Source organism: Molossus molossus, unplaced genomic scaffold (assembly GCF_014108415.1).
Source record: "Molossus molossus isolate mMolMol1 unplaced genomic scaffold, mMolMol1.p scaffold_m16_p_5, whole genome shotgun sequence".
Taxonomy (NCBI): domain Eukaryota; kingdom Metazoa; phylum Chordata; class Mammalia; order Chiroptera; family Molossidae; genus Molossus; species Molossus molossus.
The window spans coordinates 61838058-61856802 of record NW_023425388.1 but is presented as its reverse complement, the minus strand read 5'-3'; the positions used below and the strand labels follow the sequence as shown (position 1 = coordinate 61856802).

Here is an 18745-nt window from a genome sequence, read left to right as displayed (position 1 = left end):
CAGTTGGGACTTGCCCACCCCCACCCCCCAAGTCTGTGTAGAGTGGGGTGGCGGGGAGACAAAAAGAGAGATTGACACAGGCAAGTTCAGGACAAAGTTCCAGCCCTAAGGTACAGGTGGGCTCTCAAGGTTCAGTAATAAGATGGGAACCCACTAGGCATAGAATCCGCCTACGACAGCCAACACTCACAGTTACCAGGTACCAAGCACCACGTGTGCCTGGCACTGTGCAGCCCTGCTCATGAGCATTTCACTTACATGCCCTAGGAGGAGACACCCTCATTTACCAGATAAAACGGGGCTGGTGTGTTTAGTGCTGGCCTCACATCTGAGGGGCTCGGCCTGTGCTCTCCTTGGCATATTACTTCCTGAAAGTGGGGATGGAGGCAGATGCCCAGTGTCTATATCTGGGTACAGGACAGAGGTGGCCTGGCTCACTGTGGGGACTAGAGGGTGACCCCCAAGGGCCAGAGGCTCCTTTGAATCCCCCTGCCTTGGTTTGGGATGACCTAAGCCTGCAAATGGGGAGACTGCGTCTGACCGAAACTTCCCATGGGGACATCAAGAATGCAGTGGTGGCCCAGCCGACATGGCTCAGTGGTTGAGCACCAACCCATTCACCAAGAGGTCGCCAGTTTGATTCCCCGTCAGGGCACATGCCCAGGTTGTGGGCCCGATCCCCAGTGGGGGGCATGCAGGAGGTGGCCAATCGGTGTTCTCTCTCATCAATGTTTCCATCTTTCTTTCCCTCTCCCTTCCTCTCTCTAAAATCAATAAGGAATTTAAAATAATTTTTTAAAAAAATGCAGAGATGAACATCATGTCTCTTCTGAAGCTTGGAGAAGCTGTGATTTGCTCTGTGACTTACTTTCCAGGGCTACCCTTTGCTGCACGTACTAATGAAAAGCCCTTGCCCCCAAAGGCATCTGTGGGTCAGAAGTGGAATAAACTACAAAGGAATGACCTGGACCAAGAGCCAGAGGCATTTAATTATTGAAACACTGTGGGAAGTGCCCATCTGTGAGCATAACCTTCCCCCGGGAAATCCTGCCTGAGTGACAGGACAAAGCAATGAGAGAATGAAACCTCTCGAGTCTTGCTGATGTATCTGTATCTGCTGGAAGTAGGTGGAGAGGTTAGGGGCGCCCCTGCATCAGCGCTGGCAGCCAACCACCTAGGATTTAGAAAAGCTCACACCCTCTCTGCCTGGCCAGGAGAGCAAGGAGGACCTGGCTTTTAAGCAGGTCCAATGGCCTTCCTCCGTCCTCCAGGCAGTCGGCCACCCGAAGACCACGGATTGGCTCTACTCCAGCCCCTGGGTCTCAGGTCCTGCTGGGCACAGGACTGCTATACAAAGCACTTGGGAAACAGCAGTAAGTCTGTTCTCCGACCCGTCCTTTGAGACCATTTCCCTAGGGAGCAGGAAAGAATCCGGAGGGTCCTGCAGGTGTCTGGAAAGAGCTCTTCCTGACTACTATGCCCTCCGACTCTACTACAGGCTCCTCAGTTCCTGGGACTTCTCATTCTCCACTCAGAGCGCCCAGAGGAAGGCCACGGACAGAGCAGCCCTCCCTGCCGCCCAGGCATGTTATTTAGACCTCATTGGGATGCTCCTGGTTCCCCAGCAGGGCTGCTGGTCTGATCCACCCTTTCAAATGGGCCACCCAGCCCCCACCCCAAACCCACCAATCCCAGGGCTGTGCCGATGCCAAGTCCACTAGGAGCACATGGAAACAAAGCCCGGGCATGGGCACGGAGTGCAAAGCCCCAAAGGAGGGGACAGGAACGGGACACCATGGGAAGCCCATGACGGGCTCACTGGGTCCTTTGTACTGGGCATTAGGCTCGCTGAACAGCCGGCCACTCGCATACTGATTTGTCAAAGCCAGTCCATGAGAAACCCGACTCCCAAGGCTGGGCTCCTCAGTCAGTCCCGGTTGGTGCTGGAATGGGGGGTGGGGGTTTGAAGTCAATGGAGAAGAGAACCACATTGGATTGGGGGCTTTCAAGGTTTTATTTATGTAATATTTCTCTTTGAGGACATTCTTGTCCCTCACCGCCTGCCACCTCTCCTGCTTCTTACCTAGACAAGATCTTAACCCAGAGAACAGAGTCACACAGCCACGACCTCTGGCGGGAAGTGACCACAAATCTCTGACTGCCACCCCCACCCCCATCCCCACCCCCTGCAGGCAGCTTTAGCTATGAGGAAGTGAGACCACCTGGCTGCCACTTCAACCCAGCTGTCCCACAGCTGCCCACATGTCCTCATGCATCGGCCGGACCATAGCTACACCCAATCTGCTTTCACGAACCCCCTTCTCCAGGTGAGCCCCAGGGCCCATAGCTATTCTCTGTACTTCTGCCTAGCCCTGCACCATTCCTGACTTGCCCAAAGCCCTCCCAACTTGTGGCACTAAAGAATGGACCCCACCTGCCAAATAACAGCCAGACACCTCAGCTTTGCACGCGTGTCCCAGCCCATGACCTGAGCCTGCCTCTGCAGCCCCAGCTCCACCACCACCTTCCCCTTGGTCCCCAACCCACTCCCCTCAGCTGCTTTTTGATGACAGAGGACAAAGTTCCCTCACACCCTTGAAGACTCACCTGCTGCTCTGCACATGCTATGCCCACTAGTGGGACCTGCCCACCTTCCCTTTCTGTCTGGAAAATTCTTTCTCATGTTCCAAGTCTCAGCAAAAACAGTACCCTCTGCGATGTGGGGCCCCTCACTTCTGGGGGCTCCTGTAGCACCATGCCCAGCTTGTATCACCGCACCCATCAGCCTCCCCAGGGTTAACTTGTTTGCATGTTCATTCCTCTGCCAGATAGCTCCTTGGGACAAACACCAAGAGGGGAATGCCCACTCACTCAGCAGCAAGCCTGCCTGCCAAAGCCCAACTCCAAACTCTGGAGAAAGACAATTCAGCCTACGAGGAGGAACAGAAAGTCCGACTTCCCGGCCCAGGGTTAAGCAAAGCGGACTGGCCCAGCTGGACATGCCCTCTCCTTCAGCAAACTGAGGGAAAGCCCCCCAGTTTCCCCTTCCAGGATCCCTGTGAACGCACGCCTGCGCGGTGACTCAGGGCACCATCCTCTCTCTGACAGCCCTGTGCTTAGATTAATGTTCTGCTGTTGTCTTCTTGAATTTCTTAATACTTTTTGAACAGGTACCAACATTTTCATTTTGCACTGGGCCCTGCTCCCCACTGCCTCCTGGGCCCTCCAAGAGCTCGCCTCTCGTGGCCTCCCGTGGCCCTGTAAGCAGCATTGTGTCCGGCTATGACGGGCAAGTGGTGCTGTTCTGTGACAGCCTGTCTCCATCCACTGAAAGCAAAAACCCACAGCCCTTGCAGTGGAGCCTGGGCCACGTGACCAAGCCCCTTGGACAGCAAGACACACTACAATGTTGAGAGGAGACAGAAGCCAGCACGGACACTTGTTTTGGGGCCTGCTGCTGTTTCAACAGGGCCACAGCGCCTCGATCCCCAGGAAGGCTCCTGGCTGTCGAGGGCGTTGGGGTTGGGAGGAGGAGCATTCTTCTTTCTCTACTATTTCAAGTGCTCTACAAATTATCCAAACACATCAGAGATTGTCCACTTTTGTGGGAAAAAAAATGTCATTTAAAATTGTTTTCTGGCCCTGGACGGTTTGGCTCAGCGGTTGGACTGTCGGCCTGCGGTCCAGAGAGACCCGGGTTTGGTTCCCGCTAAGGGCATGTACCTCAGTTGCAGTTTGTCCCCGGCCCTGGTTGGTCGTGTGGGTGGCAGCCACTCGATGTGTCCCTTTCACGTCGATGTTTCTCTCTCTCTCTCTCTCCCTCTCTCTCCCTCCTGCTCTACCTGAACAAAAAATGGAAAAATGTCCTCAGGTGAGGATAAAAAAAAAATTGTTTTCTGTCTTCTAGACAATGTCTCCTTAATCCTAAGGTATCCCAGCAAAAAATAAACAATAAAATGTGTACACTTGAGTGTCCATCCGCACATTAGTGGCAGTGATACCACCGAAGTGCATGAGGTGAGGTGCGGGGACGGGGGTGGCAAGCCTGCCACTTGGGTGGCAGCAGTTTCACATTTCACCCCCGTGCGAGGGGCTCACCAGCAGGGGACTTCCCAGACTCTCAGAGGACGACCCTCCCCACCCGAGCCTGCTGCGTCTTTGTCACGTGACAGGGACAATGGTGCATGTCTACCTTCCACGGCCACCGCAGGAAGCAGATGAGGGAGCAGCAAAGCCCCCACGCAGTACTGGGCGCATCACCAATCCCCGCGCGGGGGTAACGGGTTATTCCCTCCATGACAAGGAGGCCGTGACTAGTGACATGATGCCTCAGTCCGGAGGGCAGAGACCTCGCTTGGAGTGGAGAGTTCACCACTTGTTAGCTGGGTGACACTGGGCAGGTCATCACAGCCCCGAATCTCGGCAGCCAGCAGCAGTGAGTGCAGCACCCCGTCCCCAGCAGAACTGCGGGGGTGCGGAAGGCTCCCAGAGGCCCCGACTAGACTGCATTCCGAGGGAGGCCTGGCTCTTCGCTGTCGTGCTGGGCTCTGACCCGGGCCTTTGACGCAGGTGTGACAACAGAACCATGGGCACCGAGAGGCCAGGGAAAGGTGATGTAGGGTGCTGGTTGGTGGCAGAGCCAGGAAGCCCTGGCTTTGAACTTTCACTTTGCTACTTCCTGTCTGTGGAGCCTTTAATTACATTCTCCATGCCTCAGTTTCTCTCTCCCTGAGTAACATTATCTCCCTCACAGGGAACTGGGTGGGGAAACAGAGCTGACTCCCTCTTTTGTTTGTTTCCGGTGCTTCCCCAAACAAAATGCTTTTTCCTCTTGGGTCCATTAGGGGCCCCAATATTCTTATAATAATTTTCCTTTTTTTTTTCTTAGGTGGCATACATGAGTTTCAGTTCCTTGTACCTAAAAAGAATTCTGATTTTATGCTGTTATTAACAATAGACGCTGGTTCCTTTGACCTTCCTGGTTTCTTGACAATTCATCATGATAGTTCGCTTGTCACCTGTCTGTTTAAAAAGGGAAGTGAAGCCCAGCCGGTGTAGCTCAGTGGTTGAGCATCGACCCACGCACCAAGAGGTCACTGGTTTGATTCCCAGTCAGGGCACATGCCCAGGTTGTGGGCCTGATCCTCAGTGGGGGGCATGCAGAAGGTGGCCAACTGATGTTCTCTCTCACCAATGTTTCTATCTCTCTCCCTCTCCCTTCCTCTCTAAAATCAACACAGAAAAACATTTAAAAATAAAATTCTTGGCTTTCTTGTTTATAAGATCACCTGTTTTCTCCAGCTCTGTGATCTTCCCATAATGGACAGGCAGGTCTCCAAGCCAGTAGGAAGCACAAACAGACAAGAGATGGTTGGGACCGCATCAAGTCTTCCTTCCGGTTGACATCATCAACATTCTTAGAAAGTGTGCTTACTCAGCTACAGATCTGCTCCACTGCACTGTTACCAACTCACATCATTGGACTTGCTCACAAGGATGGCACCAGACACTGTCAAGCACCTTCCTGAACCCAGGCGTCCTGTGTGTGCGCTGCGCATCCTCGTTCTTCCTGTTTTATTGTACTTAGTTCTCTAACTAAAGGTTCCTTGTTGGTGTTCTTCACACATCATCCTGACACACTGCACCAACCACTCATCCACAGATCTAGAGAACTCACTTACATGTTCTGGGTTACATTTTTGTATTTATCTTCAGATAGAGCAGGAGGGAGGAAGAGAGAGAGAAACATCGATGTGAGAGAGACACATCCAGACCCCAACCGGGCTGGAGAGAAATTGCAACCGAGGTAGGTGCCCTTAGTGGGAATCGAATCCGGGACTCTCTGGTCCACAGGCCAACGCTCTACCCACTGAGCCAAACTGGCCAGGGCGACTGGGGCTTTTTAACCAGTCCATCTGGCACCTTGAAGATACAACACAGAGCAGGCTTAGGAAAGTCTCCCAAGCTGTTTAGTTGGAAGACAGCATACAAACTCCTAAAAGACTGATAAGTCACAAAAGTTATCAGAAGCCAAAGAATGATGGCCACTGCTAACACATGCTCTACAAACCGAGAGGGAGAGAGAACTCACCGTGTCCCCGATCTTCAGGCCCTCACACTTCCTCTGGTCAGGGTAGGACACACCATCCTGGCAGGTGGCAGTGAAGAAGAGGTTAAGGTCTTCAGGCTGATCCCAGACTGACAGCTCCACCTTCGACCGGATGCTCTGAACCGAGAGAGGAGATGAAGCCAAACACTTAGTAAGGGCTGCGGCCGAGATGCTCTCCAGTGGTTCTCTGGTACCCACGTGGCTTTCTCTCACTCGGGAGCCTCAAGCCACGGCCAGGGCCAGGGGGCTTGTTTCGGTGCCCCTTTCTCATCCCCTTCTTTCTCTCCACACCCACATCCCCATCTCGCTAAACCTGGCCTGACGTCTCCCTCTGGGAGCTTGAAGATGTTGATAATGGTCCACCTTCCATGTGGTGTTATTATCTGCTTCAAGGGGTGACGCTCCGTCCTGTGTGCCTCCCCGGTCACCTCTCATCCCACCCTCAGTTTCAGACATGCAGCTCCTCAGATCCTGCCCCGTGCTCTCCAGACTCTGGAATAACGTTCCTTTGCTCACTGGATCGTCTCTCCTCTTCCCCTGGCTGGCTCCTTGTCATCCTTCAAAATCAGTTCAGCAGGCCCTTGCACCCCGCTGGTGGAGTTGTAAATTGGTACAGCCCTTGAGAAAACCATTCGGAACCACTGGGCAGAATCTACTGAGGCTTAGGCAACCTTAGACCTGTCCATTCACCCAAGGATGGCAGGCAACAGAGATGTGTCCTAACCAGAAGACATGTACAAGAGTGTTTATAGCAGCACTGTCTATAATAGCTACCCAAATGCCTATCAACACTAGAACGGGTTTTATTTTAAACTGTGGTATGTTCGTGCAATACCACACAGTCATGGGAATGAATGAAATATGACATGTCACAACACAGATGAATCTCATAAATATAACAATATCCGAAAGACGCCAGACATGTTCTCGTATACAGTATATGTGAAAACAAGCAAAAATAATGTTTACCCTTGGGGAACAGATATGGAGGAGGGTATGATGGAGACTTCTGGGTGCTAGTAATATTCTGTTGTGTTTTTGACCTAGGTGCTGGATACTTGGGTATAGTTTATGAAAAGTATGAAAAATTTTTGGTGTCTGTTAGTTTAAAAAATTGCCATTGAAAATCTCTAAGGAGGATGTACGTTGGAGACTGAAACCAAATAAAATAAGTGGCTTATATTTAGAGGGAATATCTTACCTTCCCCCACCAAAAATTTTTCTGTACACTTAGTACACTCTGCATAGCAGGACACATGCACTCCAAGAGACTCGTGAACACATGGACCCCAGATCCCCTGATGGGCGGTCTGACTGCTCAGGTGCCCTCCAGGAAACAAGGCATTGACAGAGCAACAGGCAGAATTGCCTCTGGTTCTCATGGGGCTGCTTTTCTTTCTTTTTTTGCTGAGCATGTAGTATTACACTTGTGTAAGTTGAACATGCAGTTTTCCTGACAAATTAACAGAAGGTAAAAATAGTCTCAGTGAAAAAGTCTCTCCTTTGCAACAAATTGTGCAAGTGCTTCTACAACTCCAAAAATACTCGGTCTTAGATCCAGTCCTCTGGAGGCGCAGCCCCAGCCAGCCATGGGCGCGACAGCACCACTCCACACACGGCTCTCTCCTGCTGAGCTGACTCGCTACTTATCAATCTTTTCCCCACTGAGTCGTGAATTCCAAGGGCCACACTACATTTCTCTCTAGGACCCAGCACAGGCTTTGGTGTTGAGTGGATGGAAGGATGAACAGCTATGGAAAAAGTCACTTGGGAAGAGTCACATGAAAGAAATATGGGCCTTGGAGCCCTGGCCAGGTGGCTCCATTGGCTGAGCATCATCCCATGCACCAAAAGGTTGCCAGTTCGATTCCTGGTCGGGGAACATACCCAGGTTTCAGGTTCGATCCCTGATCGGGGTGCCTATGGGAGGTAACTGATCGATATTTCTCTCTCACATTGATGTTTCGCTCTCTCTCCCTCTCTCCTTCCCACCCTTCTCTAAAAATAAAAAATCAATAAAAACATATTAAAAAGAAAAAAGAAACACAGGCCTGTGGTTCACAGACAGGATGCTGCAAGGGCACATCAGTGCTCCCACGAGCCTAAGGATCAGGGACGCGAGCGCTGATGGGGAATGTGCTGGAGGGGAAGAGCTCTGGGGCCTGGGACTCCCAGCCTAGGAGTCAGTAACTACGATGGGTGGAAACGGAATTCTACGTCTACTCTGGCCACAAGGTCCCAAAGTCTGTGATCTGATCTGAAATGTATTATTCCAGCTCCCTACACATTCTCTAAAATCAGAAACTCTCAACATGTTAGAGGGGTAGGAATCACGGAGATTCTTTAGTTCAAACCCCTCATTTGACAGAAGAGAAAGGCCAAAGAAAAGGGCTCATCCAAGGCCATCTGGCTGCCGGAAGCAGGCAGGCCCAGGCCCAGGCCTTCGGATCCCCCTGCGGTGCTCTCTGTCGTCACTACACCCAATACTTCTCTGAAAACTGGCTCTCACTTTGAAGACTATGGAGGGTCAGGCTGTATTCTGCTTATAAGGGTCAGTCTTCCCTAATAGACTGTGAGATCCCAGGGGGCAGGACTGTGTTCTGTTCACTGGCCGAGCATCATGCCTGCCACAGCCATTAGTATGTATTTGCTGAATGAACGGATGAATGAATAAAGGAACAGAAAACAAGACACAGCGGCGGACCAAAGCCACAGGCAATGCAGTTCTTTCACACGACGACTTGTGTGTGACTCCTGAAATTCAACAAACTCCTACCAGTTTTGCCCCGAAGATGATTCCTTACCCCTCATCCCAGAACAAGGAGACAATGTCAAGAATGTCAGACGTTTGAAAGCTATTAAATACTCGGTCAGGCTAGGTCACATCTGCAATTGCTTTAAGTCAGGCAGCTGTGGTGTGGGTGGGAGCAGACTTTATGGCAACAACAAAAAGAGAAACATGTGCTCAGTGAGGAGAAACATATACATGGCCTCTGATGTCACCCACCACATGCAACGCTAGTGATTTCCAGCTCATTCTGTTCTTTCCTTCTGCGTCCTACCTCCCCTTTCTCAGTGCGACACCCTGCCGGTGTTGTGTGTGCAGCCAGGGCCCCTCTGAGAGCTGGCGGAGACCCTGTCACCAGCACCCACTAGACAGCAAAGCTCCACATCACTAAACGCCCTTGGGAGGACGTGGTGACCCCTCACAATGAAGAATTCAGCACAGCAAGAATACATTTATAAATCAAAGCCCAGAGCTGAAGATTTCTCACTATGGAAGTTGTATATGACCGACTCAATTCCGCAAGATATTAAATTAAACATACCCTTTCCATTTTGCTCCCTCCTCAGCTGAGCTAAATACCACAGCTATTTCATCTGTTACATATGTTCCAACCAAAATCTTTTCAGAATCTCCCCACAGAGGGTTCGCCAGCAGCTCTCGGGGGTGGTAAAAGTCAACACCCGAACTCAGTCATGTGTTGCATGACTCATTTGAAAGTCACAACGAACTGCTGAGACGGCGAGGTGACACAGAGACATGCAGAGTCCGGCTAGAGCGGTGCTTACAGCCTGGCTGTGGGGGGAGCAGGTGAAAGGGCCACTGGAGCCTTAGTGCAGACCGAAGCCCCCCCACACACCCACATGCACACACCACACACACCTATACCCCCCCACATCACAGACACCCACACACACACCTACACCCACCCTGACACTACACATACCATACACCACATACACCTACACACCACATACACCCACACACCCACACCCACACACCCACCCCGACACCACACGCACCAATACCACCTATTCCACACACATCTACACCCCATACACACTCCACACACACCTACACCCACCCTGACACCACACATACCATATACCACATACACCTACACACCACATATACCCACACCCACCCCAACACTACACATACCATATACCACCTATACCACACACATCTACACCCCATTCACACCCCACACACACCCACACCCACCCCAACACCACACACACCATATACCACACACACCGACACCCCATACACATACAACACCCCTACACCCACCCCACACACCCCTACACCCTGACACCCACATCCCCTACACCTATACCCCTGCACACCATACACCCACACACAATACACCCCCACACACCTACACCTCTGTACCCCCCACACCTACACCTTATACCTCATACCCACCATATACCACACACAACATATATACCCCCAAACACACCTACACCCACACACCACACACACACCATATACTACATACCATATACCACAAACCACACACACCACACACATACCCACACACCCCCACACTATACACCACACACACCCCCCATACATATAAATACCACAAACACCCCACACAAACTCCATACATAAAATCGACACACACTACACATACCACACACCACCACATCCCCCCCACACACACATACAAATACCACACACCTCACACGAACACCATACACCACACACCACACACACACTACACACACCACAGCAGAGGCCAGTGCTGGGCTCACATCCAGGAGAAGGGCTAAGCACTAAAGTCCAGCCCAGGCCTTCCCATTTGCCAGCAACACTAGTGACCAGCGAAACAGGTACTAATCAGTGTTGAGCTCCAGTACACCCCCAACATGGCTTCCACCAAAAGGGCTTTGCTCCAAATTCCTTGCCATTTCACATTTCTATATATAATTTTTTTTATTGTTTTTATAGAGAGAAAGGAAGGGAGAAGGAGAGATAGAAACATGGATGAGAGAGAACATCAACTGGCTGCCTCCACGATGCCCCCCACTGGGGATTTGGCCCACAACCTGGGCATGTGCCCTGACAGGGAATCGAACTGGTGACCTCTTGGTGCATGGATCGATGCTCAACCACTGAGCCACACCTGCTGGGCCACATTTCTATATTTAATGTATTACTTTAAAATTTCCACTGAAGGGAGGGTAGAATTAGGCAATTATCAGATGTCCTACCTTCTCGGAGTGATAGATCTGTTCGATATGTTGATGGTGGTGATAGTTTTGCAAGTAAATACATGTGTAGAAACTTAAATTGTATACTTTACATCTGTACAGTTTATTATATGTTCATTATCTCCCAATAAAGCTGTTTTAAAAATTTCCACTAAAGTTGACTAGTCATTGTCATAGTATTCCAGAAATGCCCATTTGAAAAAAGGTGTTTCAAATGTTCATTCATCAGTGGTGTGTCTCATTCCTAAAATATTTTCTTACAGGAACAATTTACTCAGATTCCAGTTACAGTGTGAGGTTCCCACAGTCCTCACCAGACTCACCCCCAGCTCCAGATGCAGCTCCGGCCTGGAAAAGACCGTGCCTCCACTCATCCCTCCCGACTCCTCCGCAGCAGAGAGGGCTCCCCACCCCCTTCCTGACCTCTGCCCACCACACCGACAGAGCATGTTTCCCCAGGTTCCTGGATGTCCGTAAAGAAAACACATCTGTTTAGCATGAATCCTGCTCAGAGCCAACGCAACGTATCTCAAAGAAAAAACACCCTAAGCATCTGAGATTCCCACCCAGAGAACCAACCACAATGCCTCGTGCTCCCTGGTGTTTAGCAGCTCCACACACAAGTGTGGACACGCAAAACCACTCAGCCCCAGGATGCTGACTGAGCAGAATGCTCTTCTCATTTCTGGCGAACACCACCCAGCCAGTTCTATGGAAACGGGTGTCGTTACGCCCTCCTTTATTAAAGCCAGGAGGAGCAGAGAGCCGGCGCCTTCACCAGGAAATGCTCTTGGGGGAGGCCCAGAAGTCTGTCATCACTCATGGGGCCTGGGCTCAGGAGCTGAGGATGGAAATGCTGGGAGGTGGCTCCTCCCCAGCGGCTCAGGAGAACACCTTCAGCCCACCCCAGAACTTGAGCTGTGGCTGCTCCTCGGCCAGTTCTCCCTCGCAGGCCCTGGCTCAGCAGGAGGCGAGCTGTGGACACCCTACCAGTAAGAGCATGCTGCTGCTGCACCTGCTCCTAACCCAGACCTCAGGACCCCAGAAGGATGGGGAGAACCACCCAGGTCGGGTTCTGGCTCTTGCACGGACTTTATTTTAGCTTCACTTGAGGACGTGTTCATTGATTTTAGACAGAAAGGGAGAGAGAGAAGCACTGATCAGCTGCCTCCTATTCATCCCCCAACCGGGACTGAACCTGGACCACCTAGGTATGTGCCCTGACCAGGAACTGAACCCACAACCTTCTGGTGCACAGGACGATGCTCCGACCAACTGAACCACTCAGCCGGGCTCACTGTGACTTCTTTAGTCCAGTGTCCAGAGCTTGTGCCCAGGAGGTTCAGGGTGAGGCATGGCCCTTGGAAAAGGACAACACTGGGCAGGCCAGGCCCCTCACCCATGCTCTTTTCTCCCACCCTCTCTCTGTCCGCTACATCTCCACTCACGGTGGACATCGGAAAATCACTAAGTATAAAACTAACCTGAAAACCCTATCTTACTGACTTCTGGGTTCCAAGGCGGCCAATGAACCTGGCAAAGATGAGAGGTCAGAGAACAGAAAAGAGGATGTTTGTGTGGGGAGTGGGGCAGGAGAGGAAAGGGAAGTCTTAGTTTCTCTCAATGGGGTGTCTGGAGTGTCTGGAGTGAGGAGGAACTGGAGAATTTGTAAAGAAGAGGACGCTTAACTGTAACAGAAGGTGGGGCAGGGAAGAAAACCCAGCCCCAAATCCTCATGGCCCCAAATTCACACCGAAGCTCCCAGAGACCACGGGAGGGCTGCCCACACACCCCAGCTCCAGGGTTCCTCCCGGGCAGTGGCGAGGGGCCTTCCCCGTGGCTCCTGGCCTAGCTGAGCTGTACTTGGTCACTCAAAAAAGGGCTTCATCAGTCAGTTGGAAAAGTCAACACTGAAAAAGGCTGAGTTCCAAAGCTCACTTGCACACAGTCATGGTTGGGAAAGAGGGTGTTTCTCACACACATGATGTTGCAGTGGTTAACTGGGTTCCCAGGTTAGCCCACAGAAAGGTCTCTTTTACATAAGTTTAGAACTAATAGTGCTACTTAAACTATACTTACTCTACATATAACTTTGTTTTAACAGGAAGATACACTGTGAATTCTATTTGGGATTTACCTGGCCCTCAGAAGGGCAAGGTGGGCGCTGGGAGCTACCGCCAGCTGGGGCTCGGCAGGGAGAGGGTCTGCGGCTCTAAGCCAAGCTCCGTGAGCCTGGGGAATTTCAACTGTCCTGCCCACTGAAGGTGACCTCAGTGTGCATGTTTCCCCCGTCTCTCCTCAGGGAGCACAGTGGCAGGACTGCCCAGGCAACTGATGGGTGGAGGGCCCCTGGACCCACCCACGCGAGGTGCTCCAATGGGACCCAGGGTATCATGCAGTTAGAACCCAAGCACGGTTGGGAGCCACAGGCTGAGCCTGACTGAGCACAGCTCGCAGGGATCAGTTTATGATGAGAGTCAAGTTGGCAGAAGTGAGGGCAGAGGGCTGCGTCAACAGGGTGGCCTTCTCCACCCCAAGTCTGAACAAAGGAGGAAGGCACCAAACTCAGGAGGCAAGAAACAGGAAGCAGAGCCAAGCACGCCACACGATGCACTGCCCACCCGAGTCCCCGTCAGCTCCCCGGCACGATGCACTGCCCACCCGAGTCCACGTCAGCTCCCCGGCACGATGCACTGCCCACCCAAGTCCCCGTCAGCTCCCCGGCACGATGCACTGCCCACCCGAGTCCACGTCAGCTCCCCGTCACTCTGCACTGCGCAACCAAGTCCACGTCAGCTCCCCGGCACGATGCACTGTGCAACCAAGTCCACGTCAGCTCCCCGGCACGATGCACTGTGCAACCAAGTCCACGTCAGCTCCCCGGCACGATGCACTGCCCACCCGAGTCCACGTCAGCTCCCCGTCACTCTGCACTGCGCAACCAAGTCCCCGTCAGCTCCCCGGCACGATGCACTGCCCACCCGAGTCCACGTCAGCTCCCCGTCACTCTGCACTGCGCAACCAAGTCCACGTCAGCTCCCCGGCACGATGCACTGTGCAACCAAGTCCACGTCAGCTCCCCAGCACGATGCACTGTGCAACCAAGTCCACGTCAGCTCCCCGGCACGATGCACTGTGCAACCAAGTCCACGTCAGCTCCCCGGCACGATGCACTGTGCAACCAAGTCCACGTCAGCTCCCCAGCACGATGCACTGTGCAACCAAGTCCACGTCAGCTCCCCAGCACGATGCACTGCACACCCGAGTCCACGTCAGCTCCCCAGCACGATGCACTGTGCAACCAAGTCCACGTCAGCTCCCCAGCATGATGCACTGCACACCCGAGCCCACGTCAGCTCCCGAAGCCTCAGTGGGAGAGGGTGGGGGAAGGGTGGGGTCAGGAGAGAAACTGATGACTTACATTGTAGGCATTGATAATCAGCTGAATAATGTTTTTGGAGTCTCCATGTAAAATCTCCACCGTTGTTCCAGGTATCAGTGCTGTAAAATTCTTGGGAGAAAAAAAGAAAAAAGAAGTAAGCCCATGTGTCCTTCCTTCCATACCATCAGAGAGTGAACCCTGCTCCAGAGCAGTGAGTGGTCCCCACACTAGTCTGCCACTCTCTCATGCCATGCTGCAGAGGATGCCCCGGGAAAGGCGAAAGGGACTGGTTGGGGAAACAGGTATTGCAGTAGGCATGCAACCTTGGAGGTCTAGATCTGATCCCAGAGTGCAATGCCCAGGGTGTTTGCACCTTCTTGGAGACCCCTCTCCTCCGGCATGTAACAGACAACTCTGAAAATCCATCCTCCAAGGTCAGCATCTTCTACCATGTTTCCTGCCATCTCCCCCTAGTCTATAGGTCTTCCCAGGCTCAGTTCAAAAATGCCCTCATTCTATTTGGTCTCTTTCCCTAATAGGGAGCAGATGTGAACGGTGCCCTCTGGGTATCTCTGGGTGAAGTCCTATAACCAAGTAGGCAGCCTTGAAGTAATTACCTTTCCTCTTTCAGTTGTACCAACACCTGAGTGTGTCACTTATTAAAGTTACAGAAACATCTAGAAACACCCATGCCCTCAGCCCGCCTTGGACTCCTCCCTGAGCAAGGTGCACCAGGTTCCGAGCAAGAAAGGCTGATGCCAAGGTGGCTCCCCCTGTGCACGGGGCAGCACTCTGCAGCCAGCTTGCCTGGTCCTCAAAAACGCTCTTTGTGTGCGCCCGGCCAATGTGGCTCAGTGGCTGAGCTCTGACCCATGCACCAAGAGGTCGCTGGTTTGATTCCCAGTCAGGACACATGCCCAGGTTGTGGGCCCGATCCCCACTGAAGGGCGTGCAGGAGGCGGCCAGTCCATGTTGTCTCTCATCAATGTTTCTCTCTCTCTCCCTCTTCCTTCTTCTCTGTCTCTAAAATTCAATACAGAAAATATTTTTTTTTAAAAATGCTCTTTGTGAATGGACATGTCTTATCCTGCTATCTTCCGCCAAACAAAAAAAAAAAGAAAAACAACTCTCTTCCCTCGTTTTCATCTTCTAAAATGCATTCAGACTAAAAGAAGATAAAGAGCTCAGGAACATGTGAGTGGCATTTTATCAGCAATAATCTCAGGCAGGAGCAGTGGAAAAGCATAACTAGACAAAGGCTTTTTGTGGGTATTTAGAGCAGAAAGGAGAGGGGCCCAGGGCCGCTGTGCTAGGGGTGGGGATGACGTTCCCATAACCTCTCAGTTCCGAGATGTCAGAGGCGGGCTGGGCTTCACCCTGAGCTCACAAGCACACCTGGGCAATGCGGAGGGCGCCCTAGTTCCCATGCGCTTGCCTGTGACTGGGAAAGAGCAGGTTCACAAGGGGAATCATTCGGGGGTCCATGGGATGACCCAGAAATGGTCTCCTAGAACAGATTCATACCCAGATCGCTCTGTTCACTCAAGACATTCCCTGTTCTCTTTGGGAATTCCTGTCCCAGGCTAACCGCTGGCCTCCCGTCCTCTGGGCAAGGCGGACAAACGCTGGAATACTGGACGAGTGGCGAAGGCTACTTCGACGCCTTAGTTTGCTTTCCATACGTTTTCATTTTATACTGTCCTCCCCATTAGAGCCTGTTTGCAGTTCATTGTCTGAAAAGGGGGAATTCAGATTTCCCAAGTTTTTCTCAGGATTAAATTAGATACCATATGTTTAAATTCCTTGTAAAGGGACACACTGCTAGGTAAATTGCTTAACACTGGTATTTTCCACTAGAACCAGACAGGACTATAATCCACCCCTCCTCTGGCTCTCCCCGACACAGAGTAGGGCTGTTAACACTCCTCACCCCACATTCTAGTCTCCCATTCACCTTAGGGTCAGTATGGCCCCCAGAATCAGACACCAGCTTCCCTTACTCCCGCCAGGTGTACCTTGTAGAGCATATAATGGTTTTTCGTCACTGCAAAGATGAGGTTGATGTTGTTCTCTGCCAACTTCTCTCCAAGCAAGGCGAGGGATGGGTAGTCCTAGGGCCAAGGCAAAAGTCAAGGCTATAAGGCTTCTACAGGCTGCGACTCGACCAGGCTCCAACATGAGTTCAGTAACCCATCCCGTGCCATGGAAAGCACCTGCTCCTGGCAGCCCCTTCGTCACAAAGCTCTGTCGGCAGCTTCCACTGCAGAAATGTGCGGAGGAGCCCCTCCAAGAACAGACCCTCTGGTCCCACCCCAGAAAGGAGAAGTGATGAATGGAGGTTTCCCACGCCTGTCTGTGTTTCCACCCTTTCCGCAGGGAAGGGGCAGAGTTGGGAGGCCCTGTAAAGAACAGCCACCGCACCTTCCCATCTACCATGGGCCTCTATCACCTCTCCTCTGTTCCTTAAGACCGTTCCTCCCGACCTCCTTGAGCTACTTTCCTTTTCCTCACGACTGGGCCTGCCAATGCCCCTCACATGCCCTGCTCATGGCTCAGAATGGGCAGAGAGGCTGCTGAGCTCTGTGCTAGAAGGTGGGCCAAGGAGAACAAGCAGGGAGGGCGGGAGGAGGCTGAGAGGCACTTTAACAATGTCCTGAAGGATTTTAAGGGCTAATGATGGGTACGGGGGTCCATATCAGTTCTATAGTCATCGAGTTCTGCAGTGATGAGTCCCTTCCCCAGACTCCATGATTCCTGGATAACACGGAAGGCTGAGACTGGCCCCCTCTTGAAAATGGAGAAAATGGACTTGTCCAGCCAGACACCAGAGTGGATTCGGGAAGGAAGAAGGTATGGTTTTATTTACTGTTTTAATTGAATAGATCTTGGTAATTGTTGGGTCTGGGTGATGGGAATGTAGGAATTCATTCCACTGGTCTAGTAATCATTACATATGTTTGAAAGTTTACACACATTCTTTTAAACGACACGGTCATGGCCGTGTGCCCTGGGGGGTGGAAGGTCCCTGGGCCTCCCATCCCATGCAGGGCGCCCTGGCCCGCCTGTGGCACTGAAGGGACACAGAGCTCAGGGAGCTCTCGCTCCTAGAAGCCAGGAAGCCTCGGCTTGGCTTGTTCTGTGCCTTCTATCCCAGCCTTGATCCTGCAGGGGCACGGCCCCCACCCTCCTGTGAGATCGCCTCTCCTCTTTGAGATGCATCTCGTCTCCCCTGCAAAGAACAGCCACCTCCCACTTAGGTGCACAGTGGCAGAAAGATGACCCAGCAACAGAAACCCCTGAGAACCGCTCTAAGTCGATCAGGAGTTCTGGAAGCCCAGCGGCAGAAGACGGACTAATGAAACCCTGTCCCCGGGATGGACGGGAAGTCCGTGAGCAGAGGGCCAGAAGGGGTTCACCACCAGGCGAGCCCTGGAGCTCCCGCCCTCACCATCTGGTTGGACGCAGTGTACTCGTTGGCTTCGTTCAGGTGGCACTGGCCATCGTGCGGCTGCACCAGGCCCCCCAGTTTTCCGTCGAGGGCGATGTGGGGCACGTCGTCCGTTGTGAAGACCAGCAAGTGCAAGGCATCCTTCCGCCAGCCAATCTTCTCCTGAGGGACAGAGGGCTGGTGGGTGCCAAGCCTTCCTGGGCACGTGCCAAGCCTGCCGGGGGTTTCGGACAAGGCACTGGCTCATCTCCAGAGGACGTGGTCTGAAGCAGGGGCATTCCCCTGTGTACCTGGGGATATTCATAAAACCACTGGAGAGGAACCCCACAGAGCTCAGAAGAGACACGGCCTGGACTGGGGAACCCTGAACGAATGGAGACAAGTTTCCCAGGCTTGGCTCCTATGGGCCCAAGTGCCTGGAACCTTCCCTAGCCCACCTTTCTCTCCCTGCTCCTTCCAGTTCACCTGAGGGCTGCTTCCCCTTCCAGCCTCATCAATGATTCCCTCCCAGAACAGCCTTTCCCCACCCCAACCTCTCCCAACACACCTGGGCTGGCTGGCTGGTCTTGAGAGACAAGTAAGTGAACACTTCAGTCCCCAAGTTAGACTGACTTGCTCAGAATGGAGAGCCCTAGTGACCAACAGCCAGATCTGTCCAGAGGATTTGGTGACCCGCTATCCACGTGGGCAGGTGTAACTCCCACCGTTAGCTGAACACTCTGGCACTTCGTTCCATCAGGTAAGCTCTTTGCCCCTCTAGGCCTCACTGCATGGAGTGCGCCCACTCGTCCGTCCGAGG

At 52.4% G+C, this 18745-nt stretch overlaps 1 protein-coding gene across 1 annotated transcript in view; it reads right to left on the bottom strand.

The window, feature by feature from the left end:
* ITGB5 (integrin subunit beta 5) overlaps window positions 1-18745 on the bottom strand; it is a 126229-nt gene that overhangs the window by 35644 nt on the left and 71840 nt on the right. The window contains exons 6-9 of the mRNA XM_036243683.1: window positions 17947-18108; window positions 16514-16609; window positions 14538-14627; window positions 6092-6226 (exon numbers count right to left, since the gene is read on the bottom strand). Coding sequence (XP_036099576.1) covers window positions 6092-6226; window positions 14538-14627; window positions 16514-16609; window positions 17947-18108 — 483 coding nt within the window. The remainder of the gene's footprint in view (window positions 1-6091; window positions 6227-14537; window positions 14628-16513; window positions 16610-17946; window positions 18109-18745) is intronic.